This window comes from Anas platyrhynchos, chromosome 2 (assembly GCF_047663525.1).
Source record: "Anas platyrhynchos isolate ZD024472 breed Pekin duck chromosome 2, IASCAAS_PekinDuck_T2T, whole genome shotgun sequence".
Taxonomy (NCBI): Eukaryota; Metazoa; Chordata; class Aves; order Anseriformes; family Anatidae; genus Anas; species Anas platyrhynchos.
This window is the reverse complement of record NC_092588.1, coordinates 543,530-563,210: the sequence shown is the minus strand read 5'-3', so window position 1 is coordinate 563,210 and position 19,681 is coordinate 543,530. Positions and strand designations below refer to the sequence as shown.

At 65.9% G+C, this 19,681-nt stretch overlaps 2 protein-coding genes across 4 annotated transcripts in view; one reads left to right on the top strand and one right to left on the bottom strand.

The window, feature by feature from the left end:
- BOP1 (BOP1 ribosomal biogenesis factor) overlaps nt 1–7,837 on the top strand; it is a 40,781-nt gene extending 32,944 nt beyond the window's left edge. Inside the window, exons 4-16 of the mRNA XM_027450262.3 lie at nt 2,526–2,680; nt 2,868–2,985; nt 3,075–3,176; nt 3,421–3,633; nt 4,081–4,242; nt 4,566–4,646; nt 4,761–4,830; nt 5,858–5,990; nt 6,197–6,377; nt 6,471–6,759; nt 6,876–6,960; nt 7,186–7,293; nt 7,523–7,837. Coding sequence (XP_027306063.3) covers nt 2,526–2,680; nt 2,868–2,985; nt 3,075–3,176; nt 3,421–3,633; nt 4,081–4,242; nt 4,566–4,646; nt 4,761–4,830; nt 5,858–5,990; nt 6,197–6,377; nt 6,471–6,759; nt 6,876–6,960; nt 7,186–7,293; nt 7,523–7,676 — 1,851 coding nt within the window. The 3' untranslated portion in view covers nt 7,677–7,837. The remainder of the gene's footprint in view (nt 1–2,525; nt 2,681–2,867; nt 2,986–3,074; nt 3,177–3,420; nt 3,634–4,080; nt 4,243–4,565; nt 4,647–4,760; nt 4,831–5,857; nt 5,991–6,196; nt 6,378–6,470; nt 6,760–6,875; nt 6,961–7,185; nt 7,294–7,522) is intronic.
- A 1,034-nt stretch (nt 7,838–8,871) lies between these two features.
- The window catches only part of MROH1 (maestro heat like repeat family member 1), a 41,538-nt gene continuing 30,728 nt past the window's right edge, over nt 8,872–19,681 (bottom strand). For all 3 annotated transcript variants that reach the window (XM_038174674.2, XM_038174678.2, XM_038174676.2), the window contains 9 exons: nt 18,713–18,850; nt 17,034–17,148; nt 15,075–15,221; nt 13,193–13,381; nt 12,423–12,575; nt 12,163–12,297; nt 11,853–11,955; nt 10,838–10,903; nt 8,872–9,396 (listed from right to left, as the gene is read on the bottom strand). In XM_038174674.2, the coding sequence (XP_038030602.2) occupies nt 9,311–9,396; nt 10,838–10,903; nt 11,853–11,955; nt 12,163–12,297; nt 12,423–12,575; nt 13,193–13,381; nt 15,075–15,221; nt 17,034–17,148; nt 18,713–18,850 (1,132 nt within the window). In that variant the 3' untranslated portion in view covers nt 8,872–9,310. The remainder of the gene's footprint in view (nt 9,397–10,837; nt 10,904–11,852; nt 11,956–12,162; nt 12,298–12,422; nt 12,576–13,192; nt 13,382–15,074; nt 15,222–17,033; nt 17,149–18,712; nt 18,851–19,681) is intronic.

Below are 19,681 nucleotides of genomic sequence, written 5' to 3'. Positions count from 1 at the left end.
GGGGTCCTGCTGGAGGACAGCCAGAGCTGGGGGCACCTCACTGGGCCTCCCCACAGTCCCTGGGGTGTCTGTGCCAGGCACATAGCTCGGGGTGAGCCCGTGGGGTGTCCTGGAGGTGCTGAGCCCCTCCTGTCCCAGCCGTGCCGGAGGCGCAGCCCGGGCAGTGCCACCCGGGGCAGCGCCAGGTTGGGCACCACGCGCCCTGGCAGCCGTCGGGGCCAGCTCTGCCTGCGCACACACGGGACCCTGGGGCTCGTGTTGGAGGGGAAAATGTTCCAGGCCTGATGTGATCCTGTTTGTCCTCCTGGCAAGAGCTTCGCCCAGGGATTCCTGCGTCAAGTCCGCAGCTCCTGGCGGAGCTGGAGCCGGCCTTCGGGAAGAGACGCCCAGTCTGGGCTTCCAGGCTCCAGGCACGGCAGCAGCCCGGCTAAAAACCCACCCCTGCTCCTACACCCACTGCGTGGCTGGAGCTGCTCCCCTGCACGGCGTTCCCGGGGCAGGTGGAGCTGGAGAGGGTGTGCGTGGAGGAGAGGAGGAGCCCAGAGGGGGATTCTGCATCCCTGCCCCTGCACCCGGCTACCTGTTGGTGCTTGTGGGGCGCAGATCCTTTAGTGCCCCCCCTCACTCTGCTGCCAAATGCACCTCGAGCTGCGCAGCCCCAGCAGAGCCACCACGGCTCCGGGATCTGTGCCCACAGGTGGCATTACTGGGGCTGTTGTGTCCCCTGCCCAGTTTGTCCCGTCCTGGGGAGCCCCTGCCTGGCTCAGTGCCACGTGTGTGGCGCTGCGGGAACGTCCCCAACCTTCCTGCTGCCAATCTGGGACTTCTGCACCCGACTGAGCCGTGACCGAGCGTGGGGACACCCACGGGAAGGTGGCTGCAGAGCCTGGAGCACCCTGAGGACTCTTGGAGAGCACCTTTCCTTAAACTGACCGTGCTTTGAGGCTCCCAGAGGTGTCCCCGTGTCCATGTGTCCGCACCAGCAGCGAGCGGTGCCCCAGGGGAGCCCAGACACCGGGGGTCTGCTGGGTTGGTCCGGGAAGCCCCACGGTCCCAGCCGTGTCCCCGATGTGGATGGGGAAGTTCCTGGCCGGTTCCCCACGGGGGCCGTGCACATCCTGCGCTGACGTGAGCTCGGAGAGTGATGGATGGGTCCCGCTGTGGCCCGGGGGGCTGCCGCCGGCTCTGCCTTCTCGGGGCTCCTGGCGCCTTTCCGTGGAGGCTCGGTGCAGCTTTGCAAGTGTTTATGGGGACCAGATGGTGCCGCGGGGTGAGGGTGACCCCTGACTGCGGGGTGTGGGGGGGCACAGGTCACGTTCACACCTCCTCCCTGTGTGTTTGTAATTGGGGACGGGGTCTCTGCGTTTTGTAACGCGAGGGCTGCCGGGGAGAGGCCGGGGGACCTCGCTCCGCGCCCGACCCCACGAGCCCCGAAGGGGAGGACGCGGCTGGGGCAGGTGAGGAGCGGGTCTGGTGCTGAGGGGGCCTCATCCTGCCCTCGTATGGCTGCACGGAGCCCTCCCAGGGTTTGCTGTGGGTGCTCGGTGCCAGCTCATCCTTGTGGCCGTGTCCCCATGGGGGCTGGCGATGGGGACCGGCGCAGCTCATCCCTGCCAGCTCTGGGGACAGATGCGGGGCTCAGCGGCCCCTCCAAAATGTGCCCACGGTTCCCGATTATCTACGGGGCCCCTGCCCCAGAGCTGGGACCCACGGCCACGTGCGGACCCCGGAGGCCGGAGAGGGGCCGGGAGGAGCGAAGCCCCCGGTGCGCGGGGGGCAGCCGCCTGCTCCCGCTGCAGGCAGCCAGGAACGGCAGCGGCCGGGTGCGTGCGTGTGCAGGGGGAGCCGGCCTGGCCCCGGCCGTCGGAAAATGTGAGGCGTGAGGCGTGCTGCTGTCTGCGGGATCGGACGCAGGAATGCGCTCAGCCGCGCCGCTGACCGCCCGCAGCCCCTGCCCCGCGCGCCCGGCAGCCTGAGGCCGGGCTGCAGCCCCCGCAGCACCCCGAGGCAGCTTTTTAAACCCCGCTGCAGTAAACGAGCACGGGAGGTGCTGGTCTCGACGCCTGCATCCCTCATCCCAAGTGCTGCACGTCCCGTAACCAGGCGCAGCTCCGGGCACGGCACCGCGGGGCTCTCCGGCCGGTGCCCCTCATCCCGCTGCAGTTCTGGGGCTCGGTCACTGCCCTCCCGGCCTCCCCCAGCCCCAGTTCCCAGTTCCTTCTACCCCCAGCCCCGCTCCCGTGCTGCTGTGGTCACCAGCAGCGTGTGGGGGCATGGTGCGAGGTGGGGTTTTCCTTGGGATGGAGGAAGGAAGCCCAAGCTCCATCCTGGCACAGCTCTGGGCACTGCTTGGGTGCAGAGCACTTACCCGACCCCCCCTGCTGCTCGTCGGTGCCCTCACACGGACTGGGAGGCCGAGGGGGAGGCAAGGGGCTCATCCTGCCCTCCCTTATTGCCCCCCTGGCACACCTTGAGGCCGTGCCCCCTGCCCTGCCCTCACGCTGCCTCCGTGCCCCCCTCCCCAGGACATCCGCAACACGGTGGGCAACATCCCCATGGAGTGGTACGAGGACTTCCCGCACATCGGCTACGACCTGGAGGGCAGGAAGATCTACAAACCCATCCGCAACAAGGACGAGCTGGACAAGTTCCTGGAGAAGATGGAGAACCCCGACTACTGGTGAGCGGGCACGGGGAGGGGGTCCCCGCAGCGGGGCGAGTGCCAGGAGACCAGGACGTGGCCATGCAGAGCCCGGTCCCAACACAGCTCCTGGCTTGTGTGGCTTCAAGAACCGGGGGCTTTGAGGTGCTCAGGCTCGTAGCCCCCCCGGGGGCCGGGCGCTGTCACCCCGATGCATTCCCCGCAGGCGCACGGTGCAGGACAAGATGACGGGCGCAGACATCAAGCTGACGGACGAGCAGGTGGAGCTGGTGCAGCGGCTGCAGAAGGGGCAGTTTGGGGACGTCCACTTCGACCCCTACGAGGTGAGGTGGTGGCGCGCGCTCCGTGCTCGTGGTGCCCGGCGCGGGGCCCGTCCCGCACGCTGCAGCCACGCGTCGCCGTGTGTCCCCAGCCGGCCGTCGACTTCTTCAGCCACGAGGTGATGATCCACCCGGTGACCAACCGCCCGGCGGACAAGAGGAGCTTCATCCCCTCCCTCATCGAGAAGGAGAAGGTGAGAGGTCTGGCAGCACCGTGGCCGAGCTCTGCGTGCCCCGAGCAGCACTGGGGGCGGTGGCTGCGGCCACTCTCCTGTCCCAGACGTGTCCTATCCCTGCTATATCCACCCACACCGTGTCCTCTCACACCATATCCACCCCTGCCAAGTGCTCGGGGGCACTGGTTCCCATCCCACACCCCCTTCCTGAAGCATGCGGGGTCCCGGGGCTCCTGGAGCTGACCCCGTGCCCGCCCCACAGGTCTCCAAACTGGTCCACGCCATCAAAATGGGCTGGATCAAGCCCCGCAAGCCCAAGGAGGACACACCAACGTACTACGACCTCTGGGCGCACGAGGATCCCAACTCCATCCTGGGCCGGCACAAGATGCACGTGCCAGCCCCCAAGATGAAGCTGCCGGGGCACGAGGAGTCCTACAACCCCCCGCCCGAGTACCTGCTCAGCGAGGAGGAGGTAAAGGGGGGGCTGGGAGCTGTGGAGGAAGGGGCTGGGGGCACGTGGGGAGCTGTGGATGCGTTGGGACCCCGCAGGGCTGTGCTGAGGGAGGGCAGCCAGGAGTGCTGGGGCACCAGGATGAAAATTGGGCATGGTCAGGCCAGAGGGGGACGCTGGGGGTCCCGGTGCGGGGTGCGTCCTGGCACACGCTCAGCCCAGAGCTGGTGCTCGGGGAAAACCAGGCAGCAAAACCCAACTGGGAACAGGGGGGGGCTCTGCTGGAGATGGAAAGAGAGGTGCTGGGGTGGTGGGGAGCCTCGTGGTGTCTCGTGGGGCAGTGGGGCACCAGCCAGGGGACGCTTGGTGCTCGGCTGGGGACGGGATAGCGCCGGGGCTGGGGCAGCATCGGGGGCCGTGGAGCGCCCGTCACCGCGCTGCTGACCCGGCCTCGCCTCCACCCCGCAGAAACTGGCCTGGGAGCAGCAGGAGCCGGCCGAGAGGAAGCTGAACTTCGTGCCGCAGCAGTACCGCTGCCTGCGGGCAGTGCCTGCCTACCCACGCTTCATCCAGGAGCGCTTCGAGCGCTGCCTCGACCTCTACCTCTGCCCGCGCCAGAGGAAAATGAGGGTGAGAGCCCCTCAGACCCCCAGCATCCCCCCACAAGGTGTCCCAGAGTGGCCTCGGCGTGCTCCTGTGCCTGTCCCGTTGCCACCCAGCCAGGAGCAGGAGCTGCAGTGCTGTGGGGCTGCCCCTAAAGCCCCTCGCCTACCCACAGCAGCCCCTGCAGGAGCAGAGCTGGGACAGAGCCGGGCTTGTAGGGTGCTGGGCTGATCCCCTGCTGGCCCCAAGCCCTCAGCCTGTGCTTCCCAGCCTGATCCTGCCCCTCAGCAGCCCCCGTGTGCTGTCCACGGTGCCGTGGGGCCGTGTCTCACGGGGTGCCTCTCCCTCAGGTCAACGTGGACCCAGAGGACCTGATCCCCAAGCTGCCGAAGCCACGGGACCTGCAGCCCTTCCCCACCACCCAGGCGCTGGTAAATCAGTCTGCAGCTGGAGGGGGGGGGGGGTCGCGTGGGTGCCCGGGAGGTCCCTCAGAGGTGCCGTGTGGCTGCGTGGGACCCTCACCCACCTCCTGTCTCCCTCCCCAGGTCTACCGTGGGCACACCAGCCTGGTGCGCTGCCTCAGCATCTCTCCCAGCGGGCAGTGGCTGGCATCAGGTGAGGATTCCCCGCCCGGGCTGGGGCACCCCACACACACCAGGCACCAGTGCCCAGCCCCGGTGCAGGAGCAGGTCCCAGCTTTGCCCCATAACAGTGCAGGGCTCGTGTAGGCTGGGGCTCCCCAGAGCTGCCAGCCACAGGGAGCCAGCCCACCCCTCTCTGCCGGTGCTGGATTGGGGTGGGGAGCCTGGGCACGAGGCCGGAGCATCCCTGAGCTTCCCCGGCCAGCAGTGCACGTCCCGAAGGCTCCGTGGGTTTTTCCAGCCGCTCTCGGGGACCCCACCCTGGAGCCCGCGTCCCTCCCGCTCCGCAGTGGAGAAAGTGAGGCTGGAGGGAGAGGAGTGAACGGCGGAGCCCTGCGCGGCCGGCCGGAGGCTGGAGATTGAGAGCAGATGGCAGTTTAACAGCCCACAAAGGCACATGTGCTTTTTATAGCGCTGGAGTTTCCAGGCTGCCAGCTCCCGGTGGCCGCGGTGTCGGTCGGTTGCACAACGTGGAATTCCTGGCCCCGGGCTGGGAAAGTGGCTGAGATCAGGCGTTAAAAATAACCCGACCTGCGGGGACACGGCACGGCACGGCACGGCACGGCACGCCGCTACCTGCTCCTGCCCCGGCTGCCCACGGAACAGCCTGCCCGGGGGCTGCGCCGCGCCGTGCCGAGCCGTGCCGAGCCGTGCCGAGCCGTGCCGAGCCCAGCCAGGCGTGCTGCCAGCACAGCAGCTGCGCCGGGAGCTGCGCGCGTCAGGAGGGGACCACGGGCAGAGCCGCGGTGCTGGGGGAGCGGGGAGGGGGCCTGTTCCCTCCGCAGCAGCCCCCGGTCACGTCTTGCCTTCGTGGTGCTGGAGCTGCCGGGGAATCGCGGGGGCACTGCAGCCTCCCGCCTGCCGCTGCCAGCGCTCCTCCCCGAAGGAGCACGACGGCTTGGGGATGTGTCCCGGCCCCCTGAGCCAAGCCGTGGCACCGTGGGGGTCCCCTGGGGGAGCTGTGCCTGACCCAGCGCCCACCCCCCCGTGGTGTCCCGCAGGCTCCGATGACTGCACGGTGCGGTTCTGGGAGGTGTGCACGGCTCGCTGCATGAAGACGCTCCCCGTGGGCGGCGTGGTGAAGAGCATCGCCTGGAACCCCAACCCCACCGTCTGCCTGGTGGCCGTCTGCGTGTGAGTGCCCCAGCTGGAGCCGGGGGGGGTTGGGGTCCTGTCCCGGAGCTCCTTGCTGCCCTGCAGCAGGGTCTGGGGGCTTACAGCCTCCTCCACCACCCTCCCCACGGCCCTGACCCTGTGCCGGGGCCGTGCCGTGACCGTGCAGAGGGTTTTCCTCCCCACGGCAGTGCCCTGACCCCTCCTGCCCTCTCCCCACCCCACAGGGAGCAGTCGGTGCTGCTGGTGAACCCCTGCCTCGGGGACAAGCTGCTCTACGGGGCCACCGACCAGGTGCTGGAGTCCTACACGCCCCCCGAGGAGGAGCGGGTGCAGCCCGTGCAGTGGCGCACGGCCACCATCGAGGAGCACAGCAAAGGCATCCGGCTGGCCGTGCAGCACAGCAAGGCAGGGCCAGGGGGGCTTGGGAGGGTGGGCAGGGGCCGTGGGGAGGTGGGCAGCAGCCCACATGAGCCTGATCTCCCACCCTGCACCCCGCAGGCCCTCAAGCAGGTGACGTGGCACGGCAAGGGCGACTACTTCGCCACCGTGGTGTCCGACAACAGCAGCATGCAGGTGCTGATCCACCAGACCAGCAAACGCTGGAGCCAGAACCCCTTCCGCAAGAGCAAGGGGCTGGTGCAGTGCGTGCTCTTCCACCCCATCCGGCCCTACTTCTTCGTGGCCACGCAGCGCTACGTCCGCGTCTACAACCTGCTCAAGCAGGAGCTCACCAAGAAGCTGATGGCCAACTGCAAGTGGGTGTCCAGCATGGCCATCCACCCCGGAGGTACGGGAGAGTGGGGCGGGATGGAGCACCCCCAGGCTGATCGGGGTGCGGGCAGGGCTCTGGGTGCTGGTGGGGCTCTCTGGTGACCCCCACAATGTCCCCCCTCTCTCTCACAGGTGACAACATCATCTGCGGCAGCTACGACAGCAAGCTGGCCTGGTTCGACCTGGACCTCTCCACCAGGCCCTACCAGCTGCTGCGGTGAGCCCCAGCCCCACGGGGGGCTGCGCACACGTGGGGGTCCCCCGGTAACCCACCTGCACCCCAGGGTGCTGGGCTCGGGGCTGCCCCAGCCCCCCCCTCATTCCTTCCGTGCATCTGGCGGTGCCCAGCACAGCTTGGGGGGGGGGGTTATGAAGTTTGGCCACACACAGGGCTGCAGCCCGCACCCCCCCCTCGCCCTGACGGCACCCCCCCTCTCTGCAGGCACCACAAGAAAGCGCTGAGGAGCGTGGCCTTCCACAAGCACTACCCGCTCTTCGCCTCGGGCTCGGACGACGGGACGGTCATCGTGTGCCACGGCATGGTCTACAAGTGCGTGGGGGGGTCCCGGGGCTTTGGGGTCTGCTTTGGGGGTCCCCTGTCCTCCCACAGCCCTGGGGCAGCGCAGGGCTGCGGGGCAGGGGGTGCTGGGCTGCCCCGCACCTCCGTTTTGGGGATGGGGAGGGGGCGTGCAGCATTTGTGGGGTGACTCCGGGGGGTACCCCGGGGTGGGGTGGCGGGGGGGAGGCAGAGCCCCGCGCTGACCCCTCTCCCCCCACAGCGACCTGCTGCAGAACCCGCTGCTGGTGCCCGTCAAGGTGCTGAAGGGCCACGCGCTGACCTTGGACCTGGGCGTCCTCGATGTGCTCTTCCACCCCACCCAGCCTTGGGTCTTCTCCTCGGGCGCCGACGGCACCGTCCGGCTTTACACGTAGCTGCTGGGTGCTGCCAGCGTGCCCCCACCCCGTGCCCCCCACCCCGTGCCCCCCACCCCGTGGCTGTGGACACTGCGCTCTGCTGGGAACAGCAGCCCTGCTCCTGCACACAGACTCCTGGGGGGTGGGGGGAACTTTATTATTAAACATTTTTGGGTACAGACCTGCGTCACGTTGTCCTGCGTCCCTGCCCGTCCTGTCCCTGCCCCCAGGGACCCAAAAGCACCTGGGCTGCGTGCACCAGCGGTGCCATCGTGCCCCCAACCCTTCACCCCACAGCGTAGCCCCAGACCCCCAGCGCAGGGACACGGCGAGCAGCCAGCCCCCACGGAGTCCCCCCCTATCTCACCCCATCCTGGGGGCTGCCCCCCCCCCAGCAGTCCCGGTGGAGGAGCCCCCACGTGCTGCCCTCTGCACCCTGCGGTCCCGCAGCCACCGTGAGCTCATCCCCAGCATGAGCTCAGCGCTGGGACCGTGCCAGGACGGCCACGTGCGGGGCCGGGGAAACCGGACGGGAACCTCCACGGCCCACGCTGATGGGGGGGGGCTGCCTGCACAGCCCCCGGGACCCCCCCCAGCAGGGACCCACGGCACCAGGGATTGTCCCAGAGAGGGGCCCTGGGCTGGGGCTGAGCCTGATGCAAGGATCCCGATTTGGGGATGCCACCGCGTCCCAGCCCGGGGGCTGCAGCCACCACGCACCCGTGTCTGGGGGGAGGGCAGAGCCCCACAGCCCCTGCAGGGGGACCCCCCCCCACCCCCCAATTTCTCTCCTGCCACAGCCAGAGCCAGGCAAGGGAGGGCTGGGACTGGAGCAGGAACAGGTGGAAAAAGGTCAGATCCCTGTCCTGTCCCCAAAAAAGGCTGGCACAGCCCCTCCACGCACACAAAGCCCAAGGGGAAGAGGAGGAGAAAAGGGGACGGGGGGGGGGGCAGGCCAGGAAAATGTGCAATTACACACACACAGCAAGCACCTGAGCCCCAAAGTGCAGAGTAAGGAAGGGCCCCCCCCAAACAAGCCCCCCCAAACAAGAGGACAGGGCTCGAGCACACCCCACAAGGCATTACCACGGGGCTCCTACCCCTCGGATCTCATTAATGTCCCGATTAACGAGCCAGGCAGCAGTGGGTGGGGGGGTGGGGGGGGGCAGCCGGACCACCCTTCACCCTGCAATGACTCCCAGAGCGCCGGGCCTTGAGGAGCGAGGAGCTTTATTTAAAAATAAGTTTATGTACACGAGTGGTGAGGGGACAGTGACATTCATCGAATGGGGCCCCGGGGGGGGGCAGGGCCCTGCCTACAGCATCGGGGGGCAGCAGGGAGGGACGGGGAAGGGGGGGGAGGCAGCGGAGGGCTCGGGCTCCATCCCGGCTGCGCAGAAGGGGAGCTGCCCCCCAGGACCCCCCCCCTCCCCGGAGCCTCGTCCCATCCCTGGTGTCCTTTGGGTGCTGGGGGGGCCACGGCTGAGCCAGGTGGAGGCACTGGGCCAGGGGGGCTCCCGTGGGCTGCGGGGAGCGGAGGAAGACGATGGAGCTGCCGCGGAGGAAGGCGAGGGGGGCCCCGGGGGGTGCCCGATGGGGGAAGACGGGGGGGCAGCGCCCACCCCAAAATATTGCTGCGGTGGAGCCAGGGCTCACAGGATCCTGACGAGGCGGCCCAGCGTCTCTGCCACCTTCATGCGGACGGCGGGGACGGGGTCCTTCAGGAGCAGGTTGAGGGCTGCGAGGAGCAGAGCAGGGACATGAGGGGGGCTGGGGGGGCACGGCCGCTCACCCCAGCCCCAGGCTGGGACCGTGCCTGGGGTGAAGCCACAGCCTGGCTTTCCTCCAGGGCACAAAGGTGAAATCCCTTTGCCCCCCCCCTGGGGCTCCCCACCAGCCCCTTCCCCAGCTCGCACATCCCCGGGGAGGCAGCGGCACCCTAAAACCTCTTGGGACGCCCCCCAGGAGCTGAGACCTGGCCCTGCCCCGGGGCTCGGGGTCAGGGCTCGACCCGGGGGGCCCCTCCTGCAGCCCCCCCCGGGGAGGGGAAGGGCCCCAGCACGGGGGTCTGGGGCTGGAGCCAGGTGCCGAGCCTCCGCGGGTCCGCGCGCGGCTGTGCAGCCGCCGGCCGGGCCAAGCCTCCCCCTATCAGCACCATTTCCTAATGCCTGGAACAGCTCCCGGTAGTAAGAAAACAATCCAGGTAGTTTTTCCTAGCAGTAAAAGTACAATAATATTTTTCCAGTAGCTTGTTTACCCGGCGCAGGAGAAGCCCTCGCCTCCCTCCAAATCCCCCCCAGCTCCCGCGGCTCCCCTGATTTATGTGCCAGCTCCCTTCCTGCTCGCGGCATCCTCCTGCCTCGGCCGCGGGGGTGCCCCGGGGCGGGGGCTGTAAATCTGAGAGCCCGAAGCCCCCCCCCCGGACCCCCGCTCGCTTAATCCACTCAATACGGGAAGCTCGCGCAGCCCAAGCCAGGCCTGCTCACTCCAGCTATTACTCACACACACGCAGATTATCTTTCACTTGTTTCAAACAGACAGGCCTCTTTCTTCTGGAAGGGCTCGGGGAGCCAACGGAAAGATAGTTTTTCCTTTTTTAGTGTTTTTTAAGCTCCCTTGGAACGATCCAAAAGTTTCCATGCATTACTATATACTATGAGGTCACTAGTGACAGGGAAAAAATCCCTGAAATCCAGGAAAATTACTTAACTCTGCTCCAAAATGCCACCAGCTTCAATTTGACTTTTTATTAGCCCTTCGTAACGAGCCTCAGCTCTGCCTTTTAACAGTTAACACATTGCAAACAAACGCTGCAAGTCCCCTCCTGCTTACGCTAAGCCGCTGCAAACGCCACGCGAGCCGCAGGCGGTGCCCAGGGCGGGTGCCCCCGGCCAGCACCGGGGCCGTGCCGCGGGGTCGGGGGCTGCAGCCTCGGCTCCCCGGGACCCCCTCACCCCGCTGCCCAGTCTGCAAACGGCTCCTGCTGCGGCATCCCCGTGCCAACAGCTTGGTTCGTGGCTGTGCCTTCACCTGCCAGCCCCGGTCCCCTGTGCCTGCAGGTGCTGGGCTCATCCTGGCCCCGTTACCTGAGAGTGGAGCAGGAGCCCGGGGAGCCCAAAATCACGGGGCTGGGCTCCGGCTCCAACCCCCAGCAGCACGAGCTGTGGGCACCGACTCACCCGAGATGAGCTGGTCCAGGTCCACTTGCTGGCAGTGGTCTTCGTCCACGTGCAGCACGAGGAAGCCTGAGGAAGGAGCTCAGCGTCAGGGTTTTTTTCCACTGGGACCCCCCAAATCTGACAGAGAAGGTCACAGAGGCTCGCAGGGTGCCGGGTCTCTCCTCCCTGCTGTCCACGTGTTGTGTGCAGTCACGCAGAGCCAGCAACAAGAGCTCAGAGGGGACCCAAATATGTGATGTATACACGCTGCCCCGGATAACGTGTGTCCTAAGGAGGCTCCCACCAGCACCTCCGCCTCCTGCAGCTCGCTTAAATCATTTTTGGGCACGTCTGCCCGCAGCGCAGCCGAGGTCTCCACTGAAAGCAGCACAACCTTACGCCACGTGCAGAATTATATGGGTAAGAGCAAGGCTGGCTGCTACCCCCATCCCCAAAAAGGAGTTGGGAACTCCAGAGAGAAATATGAAGCCTCCGGAGCAGCCCAGGTGTCCCTTGGTGCCAGGATGCATCCGCAGCTCCCACTTTACCAGGGGCAGCTACAGCAGGGGTCGGGGAGCAGCGCTGCTGGATGACTCCTGCTCGAATCCCCTGCCCCGTTACACGGCTCAGCCACAACCTCAGAGCTGCTCCGAGCTGACAGCGCGGGGCTGAGGCAGCGCTTCTGGCTGATAAAGCAGTGACAGGCGCTGCTCCCCGCACCGTAACCGCATCCGTGTGCTGCAAGCTGAGTCTGGAAACCTTTACAGCGATGGGACGAGCTGGGCTGGGTCCAGCAAAGGTCTGTGCAGCCCTCAGGAAGGCTGCTGGAACTGCTGCAGGATGGGGTCTGTGCAGGAGCTGCCTCTGGTGGGTGCCCCCCCGACCCACAGTGTCCCTGGCCATGGGCTGTCACAGCAGATGCTGCACCCCCTGCGGAGCGGGCACCGAATGCCTCCCCGGGACACCCCCAACGACCACGTCCAGCCTTTAGGAAGAGACCCACGCTGCACCCACGAGGCTTGGGAGCAGGACTTACCAATGAACATCGGCGCAGCCGCTCTGATGTCCACCCAGTTGCTCTTGAAGTAGAAGAGGTTGGTTGAAATCAGGCGATTCAGCATCTCCGGGTAGCTCTGCATCTGGGGGAGAGGCGGCAGGAGAGGAGTCAGGCAGGGCACTGCCACCATCTCCTGGGAGCCCAGAGGTGCTGGGCAGGCTGAGCATCCCCCAGGACACTGGGCTGGGAGGGGGAACGTCCCCGTAAGGACACTGGGGCACTGGGCAGGACCCCGAGGACCCCATTTGGCAGCCCCAGCACCGGCACCGCGTGCTCTGGCTGTGCTCACCAGGTGCTTGCAGACGTTGTTCATGAACTCCCCGTAGTGCAGGCTCCTGTCCTCCCGCAGGTGGTTCAGGAACATGTCGCAGAGCCCCTCGCAGCCCATGTTGGGGCCACACATGCGCAGAGCAAACTTGCAGGCCTGTGGCACAGAGAGGGGGAGGCTGCGGCGTGCGCCAGGGGGCTCAGCGCCTCGTGGCCTCCCCAGGCCGGTACCCCACGCTGGGGGGGCTCCCTGGTGCCCGTGGTGGGCAGCGGGGCGCTCACCTTGACCACCTCAGGCTTGGGGTCCTGGAGGTGCAGCAGCAGCGTTACCAGCCCGTTCAGGATCTGCTCGAAGAAAGCCTCGCAGTCTTCCTCGCTGAACTTGGTCAGGTTGCCGAAGAGCACGATGGACGACTGGCGGAGCTCGGGCTGCTCCTGCAGGCGGGGGGCGAGCAGGATTTGGGGTGAATTCAGCCCTTCCCCTGGTGACTCTCCAGCAGCACAACTCCCTGCCTCTACATCCCCAATTCCAACCACTGCCTGCAGCGGAACCCCACAGCAGAGACACCCAGGGGACACTGAGGGCTCAGGGATGGGGGTCTCCATGCCACGTCCAGCTCTGCCTGCCTGGGGGGCACACAGCTGGGACAGGGGCTGGGTAACGCCTGGCTGTGGTTTTGCTCGGGCTGGGGAGAGCCACGGGAGCCCCCACAGACAGCACGGTGCTGCAGGGGCTAGGGTGCTCCCCGCAGGTGGCACCGGAGCAGCTGGGGGCAGGATCCAGCGCTCGGATCGCTCCGTGCAGTGGTGGAACTGGAGGTGATGCTGGAGGGGTTTGGGGAATGCACAGAGACCACTGAGGGCAGCGAAATATTGTGGGGCAGAGCCCTGCAGAGACCTGGTCCCCTCCTGTCCCCCAGCGCCCACGGAGCACAGCCTGGACCCTGCTGCCCACCCCAGAGACACCCATCTGCCACGCGTGCCCTGGCTCATCGGACGAGCTGCTTTAGACAGGACCAAGGCACAAGCTCTCTGTCCCCAGGCTCCCTTACGCTGTCGAAGAAGGGTCGGATCCTGATGGCGATGTGGAGGAGCATGGACTGGATGTCTCTCTCCTCCAAGTGATCCAGGAGCTTGGAGAGACTGGACATGGCCTCGAGCGCAACCAGGTTGTGGGGGTCGTCTTTGTCATCCATGCCGTTGACCATGGACGCCAGCAGCTTGGCCCCGTGCTTCCGTACCTGCAAGGGCAGCAGGAGAGGAGCGCTGCTGTGGGGCAGCCTGGCAGGGACACGGCCCTGCTCGGCCATCCCCAGGGGTCAGGACGGGCTCTGTTGTGCCTACGTTGTGGCACGGCACCAGCACCAGGTGGGGGACCCGGCCCGCTAACCCAGGGTGATTCCTTAAAGCAGGACGAGCCAAGTGCTGCATTCCCAAAGTCAGTGACCTGATCACCGAGCAGTGCCCTGCAGCGAGCTCCTGCCTCACCCTCGCTTCCAGTGAGGAGGAGCTGGAATTAAATTAAATTACAGCTGCTGAGCGCAGTGCGTCGTCGGCACAGGCACGCGGCAACTGCTCACCGCAGGCACCGCGTCCCCTCCCGGCGCAGCATTTTGCTGAGCAATTAGAGCCACTGCACATGCAGCAAAGGGGGAAATTAAGTTTGCCTAAGCCACACCGAGTCTGCCATCGCTTAATTCTGAGCGCTCGGCTTTGTAAATCAGGCTGTGCTGCCTGGTGCAGCTCACAGAGCACGGCTGGGGACAAACAACGCGTCGCAACCCTGCGCCACGGGGACGTGCGGGAAGGGACCGCCGACCCCTGAGCCTGCCCAGCTGCACCAGTCTGCGTTGTTCCAGGATGCAGCAGGGAAGGCAGCAACAGATCATCACTGCTCCTGCCTGCGTTGTACGAGGCTCACCGCAGCCCTCCTCATCCTCCTGCTGGCCTCCTGCTTCCCAACCGCTGCCCACAGCAGCGCTGCGGCTCCCGCGGACCGGAGCACTGGGCGCTATCAGCAGCTCTGCCCAGGCTGCAGCAGCAGGACGGTATTTTTAGCAGCTGCTTATATTTTCGTGGCAGCTCACAGTGGGGTATTTGCCTGCCCGTGACCCCTTTCCAGGGTTTGGCACAGCACGGAGCAGACGCCCACCAAGCCCCACGCTGCTGCTCCTGGGGACCAGGTAGGCAGAGCGCAGGCAGCCCGGTGCAGGATGCACTGCAGCAATCCCCTGCAGCAATCCCACACCTGGTGGGCAGGAACGGGGCCGAGCAGCCACGTCCCAGCCACGGCTGAGCCTGGAACCTCGTGGGATGGAGCCGTGACTGCAGGTCCCCAGCAAAAAGCAGTGGACACGGAGCATCCCGTCCCTGCACCCCAGCGGACGCGCCTCCGGCGTGAGCTGCCCCGACCACAGCACTTTGGAGATCTGGAAAACTAATTCTGGGCTGCCTGAATCCCACCGTCGGGACAGGAGATAACTGCAGTTAAGGATCCATTCATCAGCTGGTAAAGACACCGGAGCAGCAGGAAGCAGAAAGGGCAGCGGGCCGACACGGCTCCCGCAGGCGCGCTGCTGCTGCTGCTGCTGGGGGCGGCCCCACAGCTCGACCCCTGCTCGGGCCAGCAGCCCCCCAACAGCTGCCACACTCTCCTCCAAACCAGGTTTTTTTTTTTTTACAGACACATCCCAGAGCAGCTGGGGGTCTGCACCAGTCCCACTGTGCCTGCCTATGACAGCGACAGGACAGGGAGGCGCACAGCGCGGTCGCCTCCTTGATTTTGGAGGTGCCACCAGCAGGGCAAGGGCAGGGCTGAAAAATCCAAAGTCACCTCCTGATGGCATCAGAGGGGGCTGCACATCCCCTTCTCCCCCCGCATCGCACCCCAGCCCCAAAAGGGCTCAGGCAGCGTGCCACGGGGTTTGCTCTCACCTTTTCTGGTGACCCCGAGGAGATGTTGCCCAGCCCCCGGAGAGCCAGCATGCGCACCAGCAGGCAGGGGTCCTTCTGCCTCCCCGTCATGTTGTCCATCACGGTCTCCAGCAGCATCAGGTCATTCACCACGTTGCTATTAAGGAGCTGAAGCAGGAGAGAGCATCAGCAGTGACAGGACAGTAACCCCTCAGACCACGAGGGAGCTGATGTCCCTGTTTCAGGTGCTCTTATCCCATTACACCGGGAAAGAGCCCAGGGCAGCCTTGGTTTGTCCCCAGTTCTCTCAGACCCCAAACTCCACGCTCAGGTTATCCAGACGTGATGAGGGACAGCCCTCATACCCCCACAGGGTGCTCAGATCTGGGGATCCTGCCGTGATTTGTAACACGTGAGCCAAGGACCCCCAGGGATGGATGACGCAGCACAGCCAGGAGGGACCCAAATGCGCCCCCCCCGGAGCAGGACCGAGGTGCGAGACCACCTCCGGGGTGAGCTGAGGGCAGCGGGGAAGAGCTCGGGCTCCCTGCAGGGCTGAAGCACGTCCCGCCAGGCTGTGTGGTGGCCGAGCAGCACGGCACTGGGAGCATCCTCAGCGCCAGAGCTCCTGGAGAGCCGTGCTGAGCCCTGGGGGCACTCAGAGGCACTGAGTTGGGGGAGGTGATTTGGGACCCCCGGCTGGATGGAGCCGATGGGGCTCCTCTCCTCCTGACCCCATCACTGGGGATGAGGGGAGAGCCACGCGTGGACGTGGACAGGATCCAGGGAACAGCACGGGGCTCGTCCCCAGCGAGCTGGGGAGGCCGTTAACTGGGGAGGCCATTAATTGGGGAGGCCGTTAATTGCCTGCAGCGGCAGGGTCGGCGCCAGCCCCGCACAGGAGGGGCACGCTGGGGTTAACGACCTGCGAGGGCCACACTGGGGCTCCCCGGGGCTGCTCCAGGCTCCTGGATGCTGGGACCCCCGGGGACCCCCCGGCACCGGGCACAGCACCCACAGCCCGACGTGGGGGAGCTGCTGGCTGCAAGCGAGGGGCTGCCAGCACCCCAGAGCTGCCCTCGGGGCTGGCACGGAGCCCCTTATCCAGCCCCTTAACCTGGGGCATCCCAGGGCAGCGCTCAGCGCCTCTGCCCAGCGCCTGCGGAGCTGGTGAGGAGGCTGAAGGCACAGAGGCTGAAGGCACGGAGGCTGCAGCACCCAGACCCTGCCTGGTGCCGCAGGTCCCCGCTGCCACAGCCCCGTGGCCGTTCCCCTCCTGGCTTCCACTCTGTCATCTCCGTCACTGGCACGGCTGCGAGAAAAGGGACTGAGCTCTCACCTCATCAGTTTTGAGAGAGGGAGACACAGGCATTTGCTTCCTTCCCCTCCAGCTCCATGGTGAGGCAAAACTGCTATTTTAAACCCTTTAAGGATGCAGAGAGCCAACCACACTCCAAAACTAAAGCAGATTCTGGGACGGGATCCAAGAGCAGGGCCGTCAGCTCCCCCAGCCAAACAGAAAATAAAAACAGTGCCTTAATCCCAGGCTGCTTAAGCAGCTGAGAATTTAAAAGGTGGTTTATAAGCGGGGATATAGCCCTGCATTGTTGGCATGAGGTGCTCCTTTATGTAACAAACACTCCTCGAGTGGCCCAGGGCTGTAAGGTGGTATGTGCGCGCAGCTAGGGTTACCGTCTGCTTGGCCGCGCTGCCCCGCGCCGGAGGAAAGGACTTGAGTCACCTCATTCCTTAAGGTGCTACGTAAGGAGGGAGTTATGGCTTGCTGGCTCACTGCGGGGATGCGTTCAGAGTTGGCCTCCTGCGCGCGCTTCTCTGCCATCCCCTCTGCCAGAGAGGGTCGGGAAGCCGAGGACAGCTCGCGGCTGCGCCGTGCCGCGTGCGCCGTGCCGCGTGCGGAGGCACGGACAGACAGACGGACAGACGGACAGACAGACGGGAGCAGCCACCTCCCCTGCTCACCTCGGCGAAGAAGGCCGTGGTGGTGATCCTCTGGCTGTCGAACACGCTGCTCAGCGTCGGGACGAGGTTCTTGACGATCAGGGGCAGCCTGGGCCCGGCGTGGCGTGCCATGGCGCTGCGGGCAGAAGGGGCCGCGTCACCCACACCAGGACGGGCTTGGCACCCACAAACAGGGCAAAATTCGGCAGTGAGAGGAAGGGAACCCGGCACTGGGAACAAACCAGCTCCCAGATATACAGCACTGGGGTCACTGGTGGCCAGGAACCACGGGACTCCTGTGCCCGCAGCCCCAGGGACCCATGAGCAGAGCGCGGTGAGGAGCTGGCACCGAGCCCCGCACCATGGGGGTGTCAGCGGGTGGGTGCCCACCGTGTGCCTCTGCCAACAGCTCCTGCGGGGCCAGCAGGACGGGCAGACAAAGCACAGGGCACCTCCAAGCCCTGTGGGCAGCTCCCCTCACCCCAGCAGTGCCACACAGGCACTTGGGGGGTCTGGCAGCCCCCTCCCACTGTCTATATCCCCGTGCCCTGCAGCAGCCGCAGCCTGCACGAACCCCTAACAGCTCCACATCCTCCCAGCACACATCCATCCTCGTGTCCATGCCCAGGGGCTGCTGGCAGGGTGACCCACGCTGCCCCGACTGAAACCCGGCCCTGCACCCAGCCCCAGCTCCGTCCCATCCCCATGGGGCTGCTGACGAGGTGACAAACATGGAACTCATCCTGCACCGTGCAGCAAAGCATCTCCTGCCCGTGGCTCAGCTCATGCTTTGCTTGGATGGGCACAGCACAGCCCCTCACCACCACCTCCCTCCTGCCACCACCTGGGGACGAGCCACGGGGGGGACCCAGCTCTGAGCCCCCGCCGGGCACCGTGGCCACAGCGGCCGCTCCAGCAGAGCTTGGCCGGGAGGGCCGGGTTTTGTTTGGGATGAGACACACAAGCGTTCGGGAGGCTCAATAAAGCATTTTTGTGAACGCTGGAAAATCCCAAACCGGTCGTCTCCTCCTCAGCCGTCCAAGAGCTATTAACCACGCTGGGTGGAGGGACAGCGGAGTCCCGAGCTGAACCAGGGACCGGGGCCGGGGCCGTCCCTGTGGGTGCTGCAGCGCCAGCACGGCCCCAGCGCCCTCGGCACGCGCAGCAGCACCAAAAAAAAGAAAATCCATCCAAAACCGGTCAGTATCCCGCACACCTTCGTTTGCAGCCTCCACAAGCTCAGCCAAGCAGCCGAGAGCAGCAGAGGTTTTGCTGATGAGCCCCAGCCTCCTGGCGAGCCGTGGCGATGGGCACCAGGCGCAGGGAGTGCTCGGCCCCCCGGGAGCTGAGCCATCGGCTGCATCCAGCCCGACCGCGCTCCCGGCACCGCTGCTCAGCCCTTGGCGCCCGTCCATGCTCCCGCCCCCCCGGCGGTGAGTGCCGGGGTTAATCACAGCACTAACGAGCACTTTCCCCCCGCTCTGACCTCCAGGCGTGGGGCGAGACAGAGCTGACCGTGAGTCACCCCCAGCGCACGGGGCCTGGGCCCGGCCACCCCACCACAGTCCCACCCTGACCCCCGGGGACCCCTGGGGACCCTCCGTGGGCTGCGAAGCGTCACGGCTGCCCCGGGACGCAGCACACCCAGTCCCCGTGGCCACCGGTGCCGGAGCAGAAGCAGCGGGAGCAGCGCGTCTCACCCGGCCAGCACGGCGATGCCGTCGTGGTGCCTCTCCGGACTCGCCATCAGGTCCCAGCCGCCGGCGCTGCCCACGGCCTTGGTGACCGCCTCGCTGCCGCCCCGGGCCAGCATCACCTTCAGCGTCTCCACGGCGCAGCTGGGGAGAGAAGCACCGAGCTGTCACATCATGGCACGAGCCGCCTGTGGCCCAAGGGGCGAGCCCGGCACGCGGCAGCACCGGGACAGGGGCCAGTGCGGAGGCACCCGAGGACCGAGCGAGCTTCAGCTGGAGCGAGACAAAGCCATAACTCACGGCTACTTCCATTTGCACCGTGACATTTGCCATTAAAGTGATCCAAGACAATAGGCTGAAAAGTAAAGAAGTCCAGAACTGCTTTACGGAGGGTTTTTTTTTGCATTAATATTTTATAGGTGGGGATTATTTTGCTGCGAGCACAGAGCAACATATGGGAGCCATACATTATCCTGTCAAAACAAAACAAATATAAGTAATGGATAAATCTTAGCCTTCAATATGAGCAAGAGGAATGTATTTACCACACACATGAAGCAAACATGATTTAGGAAGGGTGTCTCAGCACAAAGGTCTCTCAGCTTACGACTCGGGCGCCTGCGAGTTTGGCTTCTGGAAGGAGAGGGCTGGGCTGCGGTGACGAGGGACGGGGACGTGTAGGGACAGGGCTCGGGGCACGGGCACCCCGGGGCTCTGCGGCAGGACACCACAGCCCCCCTTAACACGGGACATGCAATCTCTGCTCTCCTGAGTCCAAATTTGAGAATAAGGATGGAAAATAAGCGCTCAACCACCGCATGCATGGAAAACCCCACCACAGCCAGACCTGGAGCGCCTTGTGGCTCCGTGCTGCACTTGTCAGCACCCCTCACTGCAGCCAGGTCTGGGGGTCCCCAGGGACAAGCACCTCGAGGATGCATTCACCAAGCAGAGCATCGCCAAGGGCCAAAGCTG